General features: G+C 34.0%; 1 protein-coding gene and 1 pseudogene across 1 annotated transcript; one reads left to right on the forward strand and one right to left on the reverse strand.

Annotated features, from left to right (window-relative positions):
- Positions 1-10682, forward strand: part of LOC111365865 — a 28656-nt pseudogene extending 17974 nt beyond the window's left edge.
- A 792-nt stretch (positions 10683-11474) lies between these two features.
- Positions 11475-14649, reverse strand: LOC111365941 (LRR receptor-like serine/threonine-protein kinase FLS2). Its single transcript, XM_022986513.1, has 2 exons — positions 11770-14649; positions 11475-11701 (listed from the first exon to the last, which is right to left on the reverse strand). Exon 1 carries the CDS (start codon positions 14634-14636, stop codon positions 11772-11774), a length of 2865 nt encoding a protein of 954 aa, XP_022842281.1. The 5' UTR covers positions 14637-14649; the 3' UTR covers positions 11475-11701; positions 11770-11771.
- Between the last annotated feature and the right edge of the window lie 202 nt (positions 14650-14851).

Consider the following 14851-nt stretch of genomic DNA (forward strand, 5'->3'; position numbering starts at 1 on the left):
TGTCTTAACCATATTGGGTGCTTTCACAAAGCCCCTTTAGACTTCCTCTTAATATCTTTAAAGGAATCAATGGTTTGCCCACTACTAACTTTGATAAAGGGGTTAACAGTTCTAAGCATGTTAAGCAACTCAATATTTTTGTATTCGAGCTTATTCACGTTAAATTCATAATTAGTTGTGAATAGCTTTAGCTGACAGAGATTACAGGACCAAGTCACTACTTAGTTCATGGTTTATGATTGAACACAGTTGAGACATTTCTCAACGTCAATCATCTTCAGTGTCTAAGCATCGATTGAAGATTACTCTGTCATTTTGCACCGGTATAGTTGTTTGGAAGTCTCATATCCTTCCACACATGATTATTATCATACAACTCTTTGTAATGAAAAATTATGTATTAACATCTATACTCTCAAGTTGCTTTTGTAACTCAGTGACATAGGTGCAAGTATCACATACGTTGCAGTACTATTATCATCACTGCGTTTACTATAGTAGCCACCTCTTCTTTAATCGAGTCAATCAGCAGGTGTCTCTGGAAAGGGCTACTCAAGGACGTGACCAATTTTCTCATGCATAAGAACAATTCTCAAATTGCAGTGTCAATTAAGAAAATATAGTTTGGTTGTTGGCATCTAGTATGCCATTCAAAACATATGGTTACTCAGATTCAATATAAATGTAAATGACGAAAAGGAAAAGAATAAAATATATAAAATGCATTAATTAATTTAACATGGACTTTTACTAAATTAATTATGCTCCCACTGTTTAAATAAAATTTATGACCCTCTCACATAAATTTATGGAGTCCATGCTTGACTCCCAGTGGGCTGGGTTCCCATCTATTATATTAAGACCTTGAGTGTACTCAGCAAGCCCTAATATAATATTTGGGTAGATACTATTATCAATTGTATCTCCATACAACTCCCAGATCATTAAGCTGACAACTCTTTATTTTCACACATCTTATGTGTTAGCTTAACATGCCTCTAAAATTTATCTCCTTGAGCGTACTCAACAAAAGATAAATTTTAGTTAAATCAAACCCATCATTCTGAAATATCAAATATTTCGTAGTATCAAACATATCCCTAATGGACCAACCTTGAGTGTACTCAACAAGTTGAGACGATTTGAGACTTTGGTTTTTCACTATAATGATGGAAGGCGATTACAAATGTGACTTAATATTTTATGGAGGGATTTTGCATTCATGAGTCTCATCAACAACAATACAATCATATATATATATATATATTATTATACAACTACTATGCAAATAAATAAATATATATATATATATAACATAATATAATAGTGTGGACGATAATTGACTTTTACTATCTAGTCTTCCCAAGCCATAAGGAAGACCAGTTGGTCAATTCCTAGGGGGTATGACATTGAACAGTGTCAATGTTCCATCTCCATGGTCTCCACCTCTTCTTGTCTATTCAATTAGTCCAATTCCAATATGTATCCTATACTAGTTGGCACGCAGGTCTAAATGAAATTGGACTCGCAGGCCCATAGTAACAATAATAATAATGGACTCGCAAGTCCAAAATAATAACGGGCTCGCAGGCCCAAAACAATTAAGAGCTCGCAGAGCCATAAAACGACAAAAATAAAAATTAACCATTCAATACATCCATGTGGTCGAATCCATAATCGTCCACTAATAATACATTCATCACATAAATGTATACCTATATAATATCTAATATTATGTGCAAATCAGTTTCAAGTTTCTAGCAATTAAGTCGTCTAAACTCTTTTAGACAAATGGATCGGAATAATTAAATAAATAATTAATCATATTAATCGATTATTTAATTAGCAGGAATATTTAATTAAAATCAAATTTTAATTAAATAACAAATTAGAGTCCAACTCTAATTCAAAAATCATATGGCGGGATTATTTAATTAAAATCAAATCTTAATTAAATATCAAATTAGAGTCAAACTCTAATTTCAAAATGTAAGGCGGTTGAATTTAATTAAAATCAAATTTTAATTAAATGACAAAACTAGAGTCTAACTCTAATTTCAATATTTAAGGGCGAATGAATTTAATTAAAATCAAATTTTAATTAAATGTTAAAGCTAGAGTCTAAACTCTAAATCTAAGATTTTAGGGCGAACATGTTTAATCAAAATCAAATTTTAATTAAACATCAAATTAGAATCTAATTCTAATTGGAACAAATTATAGGGTGAATTGATTTAATTAAAATCTAATTTTAATTAAATAGCAAATTAGAGTCAAACTCTAATTCCAAGAAGAAATTTAGGGCGAGACAATTTAATTAAAATCAAATTTTAATTAGACGTCAAATTAGAATTCAATTCTAATTTCTAAAATATCTTTGGGTGAATAATTTAAATAAAATCAAATTTTAATTAAACATTAAATTAGAATCCAATTCTAACTTAAATTGAATTAAGATTTTAATTTAGGATAAAACTCCTAAATAAAATAAAATTCAATTTAGGGTCAAAGTTTAATATTTACTTTAAAATCTAATTTTAACGAAAATATAAAAAGTCGTCAATTTTAAATAGAATTTTAAATCTGGGTCAAAATTAAAATTATGGGTCAAACCCATTTAAAGTACAATTTTAAAATTAATTCAAAATTCAAAATCAAAACCATTTAGAAATTGAAATTTGACCCAAGTTAAAATTTATAATCAAAACCTCACAATTTCGAAAATTTCAAAATCAGGTCCTTATTTAAAATTGCAAAATCACCCCATATTCTTTATTGCTGGCGGCCCCTCCAAATTTCTAAAATTACGGAGTAGCCCTTAATTTAAAATTGCAAAACCACCCATATTCTTTAATTGCAGACAACCCCCTAATTCGTTCGTTTACTGTGAAACTATAATCCCTTCGTCAATATGATCCGATCAATTACGAGATATGGAATTGTGTCAATCTCAATCATCGATCATATCTTTCACTCCACTATTAAGTCAATATAAGTCGAAAACTCCTTTTCGACTTATGAGTACACATTGGCCAAGGATTTCATCATCGACTTAATTGAATGAAACGCAGATCATAATCTCCTACTATTTAAGAGTGACGAATCCTTTATTGATCAATCACAACCTTCATACGACTCTTGACGTACCCGAACGATATCGTATTAGCGGCCCTTTTTAGAGCAACATCCAACACCGCCAAAGTATGACTGTCCTCATTTAAGGTACTATGACGACCTCAAGTCAAAGGACCAATTCCACTACCGAACGTTAGAGATTAACCACTGACACTCAGATAGTTATCCATGTAGAATCTCTCGACGGGTCTCCAATGTTTTGTTTTATAACAAAAACATCCACGTGTTCATTTAAGTGTCAACACACTTTAACTTGTGAAATCAGCTACTTACTTCACAAGTAAGAAATGCCACACGTGATGGTCTATCCGTAATAACGATATCCGTATCTCGTTATTACTTACGACCACGGACGATTTAAGATTCAATCAGATGTAATTTGTATCTCACAATCACAACTCCTTGTGATTAACAAATTACGGAGATTTGAATTTACGGACTCTATTATTTATTTAATTGTCTATTAATTAAATAATAGATCTGCCATTTAATTGCATTAATTATATATAAAAGTATTTATGTCCAAAGTTGATTGGACCTAGAGCATAATACTTACAATAATATTGTTTCATATGTTAGAAATTCTACGACTACAAAATGGTTATTTGATTAAATTTTGGATAATTTTCACTTTCTTTTCTGTTAAATGTATATTTTTATGTGCTTATAACAATAAACATGAATGGAGGTGGTGGTGGCGTGTTCTAACAAAATGACCAGGTTTTCAGTTGTATTTTTTCTTGTTTTCAACCAGATGAGAAATGACAATAACATTTTAACCTCATCTGTGGTAGAATTTCATCCTGGGAGGATTTTTACTTTTATTTTTATTTTTTATTTTTGGCCATTCTAGCTACTTGAGGATGTAGAGTGGTAACAAGAAAGGACAAGGGCTGTCAAAAATTACAAAATGAATTTTTTCTTTAGGTTCATTAGGCAGGAAGCTGGAGAAAGATTTCCGCTGCATCTCATTATAGTTATTAGCACTTTTCTCTTAGGTTCGTGAAAGGAGTTAATTTGAATATTGATTAAATGATTGTATTCTGTACCCAATTTTATGCATTACCAAATCATCTCAGCTGTCACAAATTTGTTTGTAAATCTCATTGGTGTTTGGTACTTCAGAAGCCATGCTCGAATTAATCTTGGTAAGTCCCTTGCTTATTTCTGGACTCATATTTCCCAACCTCTTTTAATTAATTGTTTATTACTATTATTTTGGATTCTTATGTAATCTTGAGTTGATAAATGGTTAGTCTATGATTCCTCTTAACTGCATTTAGTTTTCTGTCACACTAGGAGATTTACCTGAAATTTGATCCCCAATTTAATTTAGACATGTCTGCAACAATAGGTCGTTAAATTCAATTATTTACATTTAGGGATGTCAACGAGTCAAGTCGAGCCGGCTCGCAAGTCGAAACTTGAGGCTTGGGCTCGACTTGTGGTAAAGGGAGCGAGTTTTTTTCCAAGCCCGAGCCGGACCGAGCTGAGCAAAAGCTCGCCCAAAAGAATTTTGCTCGACCTAAGCTTTTGGCTCGGGCCGAGTCGGGCAGGCTCGCTTTTTTAACATTTTTTTTTTAAATGACTGCCTTAAGAGGCAGTCACGGCTGTCCCAAAATGAGGCTCGGCTTGAGCCTCAAGTCGGGCTGGCTAGGACTTTTCTCGGGCCGAGCCACGGGCGACCCGAGTCGAATTGCCATCCCTACCTACATTACATGAGTAGACAAAAATAGATTTAGAAAGTTGATATTCTTGTTGTGTTTTTAACTTGCCCTGGATTGAAAGTCCATGATGTGAACTCACGCAGCAATAATAGTTTCGAAACCCATAAAAGATTGAATCACAACCTAAGAAGCTAAAATCCTAGTTTAAAGCTTGACCCGATAAATAATTGAACTAAAGGATCAAGACAATCACAAACAATATCTTGATCCCGTGATCACAAAACTTATGAACCTTAATTGAATTGTCACAAAGAATATGAATCTTTGATAAGTTCGAATAGTTTGAGCACCACAAATATTGAAAATATTTGATAAGTTTTATTCAATTAAGAACAAGATGGAAAGTTTGAAAATTTTCACATTATGATTAATTCTAGGGCTGGACATGGTTTGGTTCGATTCACCCAAAATTTTTGGGTATTTAGTAAGGAGTAAGTGAAATTGTCAGGTCCAAATTTAATTATGGTTCCGTTTGGGTTCGGTTCCATTCGGTTTAGTTCGGTTTCCAGGTTCCACATTATAATTAATTTTTTTAATATTTACAAAGCTACATTCATTTTTCTAATGATATGTTCAATCTTAACTTTCACAAAATAAAGTAGTCTAATTTTATGTGTCTTTTGCATCTCATTTTGCTGAGTTATTCATATATTAGATTGTTAAAATCATAAGAAGAGGAAAATAGTGAGCTCAAAATAATTAAGAGAGGCGTTGTAAAACTTCAATTCAATTTCTCCAGAATGGTAGAAATAATATTACGGTAGAGTAACATATTTGGATAAAATTTATGTCAATTTGATTAAGTTGACTTTGAATTGAAAATTAGAAATATGAAAATCATATTTTTGGGTTTGGGCTTAATTAACTAGTTAGCAAATTTATTTAGAAAAATAAAATAATTTAGCTTATTTAAAATAAATTAATTATAAAAGTTAGGGAGATTCGGTTCTTCGATTTTTGATCTAAAATCAATAACTGAACCGAACCTGTCGATTCTCGGTTTAGATACCCATTCGGGTATTTAACTTAAGAAGAACCGCTCGATTCGATTCGAGAGATTTGTCCAGCCCTAATTAATTCTCAAAAATCAATGTCCTTAATCAAAACAAAACTCCAATTCTAAAGACAATCCAAATAAACTAGAAAACTACAAAACAAATCTGAATAAAAATAAAATGCAACAAATAACGAAAATATCCTTAAACTAATTCAAAACATAAAAATGCAAAAATGAGTCCCGAAACAATCAATTTTGATCCCCAAAGTTTGACATTGTCATTCGACAAACTTGTACAGAATTGAAAGATGTTTTCGGATTGTACTCATAACCAAGCAGAAAGTTATATGCATTTTTTGTACATTATATATGTTTTTGCACATACTTCATATTCCCTCCATTCTCTAATTGGTTTATAATCTTCTCTTCTAATTGATCCATGTTAATTCGAAACATGCAATGGATCTTTGTTAGCTTGCCCATCATGATTCTCGTCATTCCCTCTCTTTTCAATAAGATTCGTCTTCGAATTTTGACATTGAATTTAAATATGTTTTTCTGCTTGAATTTTCTTCACCTTATTTATTGAAGTTTCTTGATTTTTCTTGACCTCTCTTTGTTTTTTTTAATTTCTTTTTCTTCTCGAAAATAAAAAGAGAGAAAAAAATAAATAAAACCTGATTTTAGAGTCAAAGCTCTGATATCAATTGGTGCGAACCCTCGTAGCAGTAGTAGCTTCGAAACCAACAAAAGATTGAATCATAATCCAAGAAAGCTAAAATCCTAGTTTGAAGCTTGATCACATAAATTATTAAACAAAAGAACCAAGACAATCACAAACAATATTTTGACCCCGTAATCACAAAACTTACGAATCTTACTTGAATTGTTGAACGCCATAAAGAGCATGAATCTTTTATAAGTTCGCCTAGTTTGAACGCCACAAATATTGAAAATATTTAATAAGTTCTGTTCAATTAATAACAAGATAGAAAGTGCAAATTTTCACATTATTATTAATTCTCAAAAGTAATATCTTAATTTTGTACAATAAGCCCTTGTTTGAGCTACATTATTTTCATTAGAATGTATTTTTAAATAGTGTATTGATGGAAAATGTGTGATTAAAAAATAAAGAAAAATTTTGAATTTACGTGTAATCTTATTTTATTGAAAAATGTATGGTTGAAATGATGTCAAATCATTGTTTAAAAAAGTATTTTTTTGAAAAAATGTGGCTCAAACATGACCTAAATGAGCCTTTTATAGGCATAAAATAAATTCTTAATCAAAACTAAACTCTAATTCTAAAGACAAATCCAAATAAACTACAAAACAAATATGAATAAAACTAAAATATTATAAATAACGAAAATATCCTTAAACTAATTCAAAACATAAAAATGCAAAAATGGATCCCTAAGCAACTAATTTTGATCCCCAAAGTTTGACATTGTCATTCAATAAACTTGTGTAGAATCAAAAGACATTTCCGGATTATACTTATGGCCAAAATTCTGACAACCGAGCAGAAAGTTTTACGCATTTTTTGTACATCCAATACGTTTTTGCCCATACTTCATGTTCCTTTCATTTTCTAATTGATTTAGAATCTTCTCTTCTAATTGATCTGTATCAATCCAGAACATGTAATGGATCCTTGTTAGTTTGGCTCCATAATTCTCGTTAGTCCATTTTAACATGATGATTTTATTTGGGTTATAACTCCCAATCTCTCACACTTAAAAACATTTTTTTGCCCCCATGGCACATCTCCAAGTGGTAAAAGGGGAGGGTGGAGAAATTCAGCTTTACTTGAGGTTGCTGCGTCAAGGGTTCGAATCCTAAAATATAAATTTGGCTATTGGGTAAGTGCAAGTGTATAAGTAGCCTTCCACCCTATACCCTTGGAGGCATAACCTGTAATTTACCTCTCTCACGATACTCCAGGACAGGAACGGTGGGGGACCCTTAAGGTTGGGGTTCAACATTTTTTTAAAAACATGGGCATGTCTTATTTTATATAGTCTCTGACATATCTCCTGCAGCTTTGTTTGGGGTTTGACCTTTTTCCATCTCACAAAGTGACCCACATGGGATCCCCAATTATAATTTTCTGTTCTCATTTTTCTAACAAGGACTTGCTCTGGGTGTGAATATAAAATTAAAGAACACGTGTGGAACGCAGTAAGTTTGACATTTTTGAAATGGAGCTAACTCAGATGGTCATCCTTGTTTGTTGAAAGATGTTGTCAAGATAATCTTCGATGCTTTCTCGTTTTAATTTGTATGCCGAGTTTCTTTGTGCAACTGTGTGTCTGTTCATCCATATTCCTCTACATTTTTTGTCTAATTCTTTCTTCTTTTTTTCTTGGAGATTCTTATGCTATTTTTTCCCTGCAGTTTACAGGAAATCTGAAGATATGAACTGCCACTCAGTTTGCCAACATATTCTAGCCGATTCCATTCACAGGTATCAGATGCATCATTTATCACTGTACGTTTGCCCTGTAAAAGATGCATAATTAAGATATTGTATTTGTGTTGATAAATATTTATGTCGTCATATATCATTTGTTTGCAGCGCAGGTTTGATACTCGCATCCTGGTTGCTGAGCCTTGGGTAACTTGATGCCACTCATTGAATATATAATTTCATATAAAGTTTATGCATAGAGCCTTGAAATCGTGAGTCATGTCAATTCTCTTTTCTGCAGGGTTAACAATGCCGAAATCTTGTGTTCGGGTCTTGTTTGAGTCACAGTTTTATGCTTGTCTTGCCGCTCTTTAAAGTCTACTGGTGGCGTCTTGCTCCAGATGGCACCACCCGGCATTCCTACTTCAGCCTTGAACAAATGTTGGAGACAGGTCAGCTTCTGTCTTCAATGGTACAATTCGTGGATTTCGTTAACAGACGGTGAAATTAAATTAGACTTCATGTGTGGATCAAACTGATATTAGATCCAAGTAAATAAAAAAAATTACGATAATTTGTGATTTAAAAAAAATATTGCTCTATCGAGTAAAAGATCTGCTTTCGATAAAATTTCTTTTACCTCTTTGGAAAAATAGTTGGCATTGTCATGTAAGGTGCTGTGGAGTTGTTTTAAGTTGGTCAGCAAATATCAGATGTTCTGTGTGATTTCACATAGTGATTGATTTTAGGGTAATTGGCACAAAACCTCCCTACCTTTCAAGTCTATTGTGGAAAACGTCCCTACCTTTCATTTTTTGGCATTTTTGCCCTCATTTCAACCTTTCTTTGCGCTGGACGTCCTTCCATCCATATTCCGTCAGTTTTTCCGTTAAACATTCGGGTAATTGGCACAAAACGTCCCTACCTTTCAAGTCTATTGTGGAAAAGTCCCTACTTTTCATTTTTTGGCATTTTTGCCCTCATTTCAACCTTTCTTTGCGCTGGACGTCCTTCCGTCCATATTCCGTCAGTTTTTCCGTTAATTAAATACAAAAATACCTTTTTCTTTCCATAAACAAGGGTAAAATTGTCCTCACCCACTTCACCCCTTTTTCCCGCCATCAACTTAGTCCATAAGTAACAGTAGCAGCAACATGAATCTGAAAATACTTTAAATGATTAAGTTAAATAAAGAAAAAATATCGTGAACACATTATATTTCACAATTCCACAACTACTATTGCTGTCATCTTGTGTCACTGGAAAAATTTAGAAAGACATATTAAATGGGTAGTCAATTTATAATGAGTCAATTTAAAATGAGCCATTCATCTTCTCCATTGAGCCAAAAAGAGCCATTCACCATTTTGACTCATTATAAATTGACTACCCATTTAATATGTCTTTCTAAAATTTTCCAGTGACACAAGATGACAACAACAGTAGTTGTGGAATTGTGAAATATAATGTGTTTACGATATTTTTTCTTTATTTAACTTAATCATTTAAAGTATTTTCAGATTCATGTCGCTGCTACTGTTACTTATGGACTAAGTTGATGGCGGGAAAAGGGGGTGAAGTGGGTGAGAACAATTTTATCCTTGTTTATGGAAAGAAAAAGGTATTTTTGTATTTAATTAACGGAAAAACTGACGGAATATGGACGGAAGGACGTCCAGCGCAAAGAAAGGTTGAAATGAGGGCAAAAATGTCAAAAAATGAAAGGTATGGACGTTTTCCACAATAGACTTGAAAGGTAGGGACGTTTTGTGCCAATTACCCTTTAATTAACGGAAAAACTAACGGAATATGGACGGAAGGACGTCCAGCGCAAAGAAAGGTTGAAATGAGGGCAAAAATGCCAAAAAATGAAAGGTAGAGACGTTTTCCACAATAGACTTGAAAGGTAAGGACGTTTTGTGCCAATTACCCATTGATTTTAAGTGCTCTTATCTTATGCATCTACAACTAGGTCAATCTCAAGCTCATTTTGGGAGTTGGTGCCATGTCACGTCATTGGCACACATTCGTTACAGGTACATGATTGATCATTTGTTTAAAGGAGCGTGCTATGTATACATAAAATATTCAGGTGGGCCCAACCCATGTGAGTGAGGGACACCATTATATACAATTTTTTATGTACAACAAGAATTATCCTTGTTTAAATGGCGACAGCCATACCAATGACCTGAAAGTAAGGTGCAATATTGAGCAGGTGAAGAAGGGAATGGATCATCAACCGATACTCCAATATGCCCATGGTTTGTATCACGATCTTGGATTGAAGGATCTGACTGTTGAAACTGATGAGGCCTGAGCTTCATTCGTTATCATGCGTTGAGGAAGTGTAGTCTATTGTCACTAAGTGTCCTGAATCTAAATAATGTTTAGAAAGGAACGTACATATAACTCCATATAAATGGCATGTGGATCAATTTTTTTTATTTTTTGTAGTTTTTATATTATTATATTAAAGGAAAAATGGGTACATCCCGGCTTTCTGTAGTCGGTTTTATAATTCTAAATACAATTGCTCTTCTGGGTAGGGTTTTTCATGGAAACAATTTGTGCAACTTTGTTTATTGAAATTGGAAGCAATCTCTTAACTTTTATTTTTTATTTATTTATTTTTTGACGGGGAACCCGCAGCCAGTACTCTTCGAATGCGCATTGGGTAAATCCTCGAGCTGATGCAATAACCTGCAAACCACGACAGTCAGGTAAACTGTACTAGACAAGTCGGGTGCGACAGGCTCGACCGAGAAAGTGTTAGTAGGGAGAATCGAATTTGTGATCAAATGTCTCCGTGCTCACCTACTCCACTAACTCGGCCACCCCATGAGGGGTTATCTCTAAACTTTGATTAGTTATACTAGACTATGTCTAGGGAACATACAATTTTAACGAGCAACATATACATACTCTCATCAGCACCTCAACAGTCGAGGCTAAGAGAGGATAAAGAATAAACTTAAATATCATAATGTTGTTACTTCGAATTTTTTCTTATAGCTTTAGCCGACCCTCACTAATTTATTAGCGTACGATTCGATGTCTCCACCATGTAGTGGAGTATAAAATTTATTATTTACTTTATTTGCATCTTGCACTGACGAATCTAAAGAGAGTGGCTTGAGATGTCTATTACGTACATATTAAACTAGTGATTTACGTGAATGGAAATGGCTAAACCATCTAATAAATCAAGCCATATACTTGACAGACATTAAATTCATTTTTACCTGCATGGTTAGCACAACAAAGCTAGTTTTTTGTATAGATTTGAGAACTCGCAAACTGATATTATTTTACAAATACTTAAAAACTAGAGCAGAAACATTGCCATCCGTAGTCCCAGCACCTCTCCAGCTAGCAACTTGTTCGAATGATAGTCGACACTTTCTTTTCTTCCAAAAGGGGCTCCTGATTTCCGTATAAAAAGAAGTCAAGTATTAAACAACCAAATTGATCAAATAAATTTAAAAGTTTACCTTCACGCCAGAAATTTTCTCTTCAATCTTCTCAAATAGACTGTTGTTGTCACGTACATCCAGTTCCCAACATTGTTCCACCAGTTGAAGTAGGAATGTCTCCATGAATGCTTGAGGACTAGAGTTGTAATAACTGTCCAGAATCCAATAATGAAACCAAATGCCATGCAGATGTAAAAACCAAGCGTTATAAACCCATCATCTTCTTCAAAACTATTCCCCTCTTCTTGATCAGTAGTAGAACCGTTAGAAATATCTCCTGGACACTCTGCCAGAGGCTTCCCACAGAGTTGGATATTCCCAGCATACACAGAGGAGTTGAAACTTTGTAGTTGAGTGCCTGAAGGAATCTTTCCCCTCAAATTATTGTATGATAAGTTTAGAACGCCGAGAAAATTTAGATCTGCAAGGCTGTTTGGTATCTCCCCTGAAAGTTGGTTTCTAGACAAGTCGAGCCATTCCAACGTCTCCATTTTACCGATGTTTGAAATAATATTTCCCGTCAAATGATTTCTAGATAAGTTCAAGAAAACTAAACCTTTTAAAGCAGCAAACTCTTGAGGAATGGTTCCCACTAACTTATTACTAGATAGATCAATGCCTTTCAAATGTCGTAGAAGTTTTCGGAATTCTAAATCTTGCCCTTTCCATTGAACAAAAGTATTGTCAAGATAAAAATCATCAGGTGCGTAAAAGAAATTAAATTCCAAAGAACCAGTGTCTTTAATTGATGAACTGTTCTTCTGAACCAAATCTGTAAAATTGTTTAAACATCGTGATATTCTTCCTGAAATATTGTTTCTAGCAAGGTCCAAGAGATGAATATTGTTAAGGTGGCAAATTGTTGAAGGCATGATTCCATCAAATTCATTAAACCGAAGGATAAGAAATTTCAAACTTGTCAAGTGTGTTCCTATCCATGCTGGAACATTACCTGTTAACTTGTTATCTCCCACATCAAGCATTATCAGCCTCGAGAAATTCCTCATAGTTGAAGGCAATTCACCAACGAAATTATTCTTGCGCAAGTGTAATACCAGGAGCTGATCCAAAGTGCCCAAAGTGAGGGGAATTTTACCTGCGAAATTATTATTTGCCAAATCCAGAATGATTAAATGATCACTTATGTTCATCCAGCAATTAGGAAGCTCTCCTGCCAATTGGTTATACGAGAGATCAAGCATGGATATGCCCTTGGGAATTGTGCATAAGTGAAGAATGGATCCCGAAAACATGTTATTGGAAAGCTGTAAATTTCTATAGTGAAAAAGAAATAATGGAATGGGACCTGAAAGGTTATTATAACTTAAATCTACAGTTCCAAGTGGAACCAAGTTTGAGGGCAAATTAGGAATTTGACCCCGAATATTGTTATGAGAAAGAACTAAGTATTTTAAAGAAGGCATATTCCACAGCCAATCAGGTAATACATCCGATATACCAGCAAAGGAGATATCAAGCTGTCCAAGAGAATTCTGCGTTCGAATCCAATTTGGAAAATGAGGCCCCAGATGGTTACGGCTCAGCTGCATTTCTTGCATTTGAAAAGGAGGAATCCAATCTGAGCTCAAGTTGAAAACCAAAGAATTAAAGGATAAATCGAGGAAAGTTAAGTTGGAAAGGTTTGAGAGGTACGATTCGGTGATTGTATCATCCAACAAATTTGAAGCCATCACTAAAACTCTGAGCTCGGATAGTTTCTCAATACCTTCAGGCAGCCTTTTAAATTTATTGGAAGATAAGTCTAATCGTTGAAGACTTGAAGGTAGCCCAAGGCCTCGTGGGTGAAATTCATTCAACTTCTTGTTATCTGGCAAAGGACCATTTAATTCATTGTACGATATATCTAATGAATATAAATGACTTAAATTCCCAAAAGACTTTGGAATCCCACCGTGGAACTTGTTGTTCTTCAACGCAAGCTCCTCAAGAAAAATCAATTCCCCAAAGCCATCAGGAATAGGACCCTCTAATTGATTGTAGGAAAGGTCTATTTTTGTAAGACTTGCACTAATGTTAAACAACCAGTGGAATGTGAAAGAGGAAGTGAGATCATTGCTGGATAGATCGAGGATAGAGAGATAGGATAAAGAGGAATTAGTAAAGATATCAAAGGAAGAAACAGTGGAGGGAAGTTGACAGTCTCTCAAGTCCAGTTCCTTAAGAAAAGGGAACCTTGTTATGTAGTGCAACCAGCTGGTTTGATTAACAAAGTTAACACCAGTCAAGCCAAGATATGATAACGAGGAAAGATGAGAAAGACACTCAAGGTTATTGATTCTCAAATCGTTATAACCAAGATTAAGAGTATGCAGGTTTCTAAGGTTCCCAAGTTCACAAGGAACTTCACCCGTCAAATTTGAGTCTATAAGTCTCAAGTACCTTAATTTCATGAAGGAACCAAAGAATTTTGGTATTTCACTTCCTCCAAAGTCAATATGACTCAGGTCCAAATAATTCAAATATTGCAACTCAAGCAGCGAGGGGCTCAGCTTAGCCTTCAAATGAAGACGACCAAACGGCAGAGATGCATCCAGATGAAGAAAAATTACATGACCAGTTCTGTTGCTACACAAGACGCCCTCCCATTTGCAACATTCTTTTTGAACTTCTTCACTTCCCCAGGATGAGAGAAGGCCGTACTCATCAACAAAGTCATGCTTAAACTTGAGAAGGGTTTGTCTTTCCCTCTCTATGCACCTAACTTCAGTAGCAGATACTGAAGTAAGCTTCATGCACAGTGAAAGTGCAAACATCAGCACACTCAATAGTTTGATGAATCTGTTAATCTCCATCATTTTTTGTGATATCATGTTTAGAGTAATTAAAGAAGGTTGAAGTTTTTCAAGTATTGTGTGCTCATGCATATCATATTATATATGAAGCACAAGTGGAGGATGTGTCCTTCAATGAATTAGACTCCACTATAATTTCTTATAGCGTGTATAATGGGCTATGATTAATTGAGTATTCAATTTTTAATTAAAAAAAATAGTAGATATACGACTTGAGAAAACCATTTAACTTCAATTCAACAGTAAATATAATAAGAAATTAAATTATATCTGACAAAAACTTCTCC

This window comes from Olea europaea, chromosome 17 (genome assembly GCF_002742605.1).
Source record: "Olea europaea var. sylvestris chromosome 17, O_europaea_v1, whole genome shotgun sequence".
Lineage (NCBI taxonomy): Eukaryota > Viridiplantae > Streptophyta > Magnoliopsida > Lamiales > Oleaceae > Olea > Olea europaea.

What these genes read in the sequence shown, in the direction of transcription:
- LOC111365941 (XM_022986513.1), bottom strand. Translation starts at nt 14,636, where the DNA reads ATGCATGAGCACACAATACTTGAAAAACTTCAACCTTCTTTAATTACT.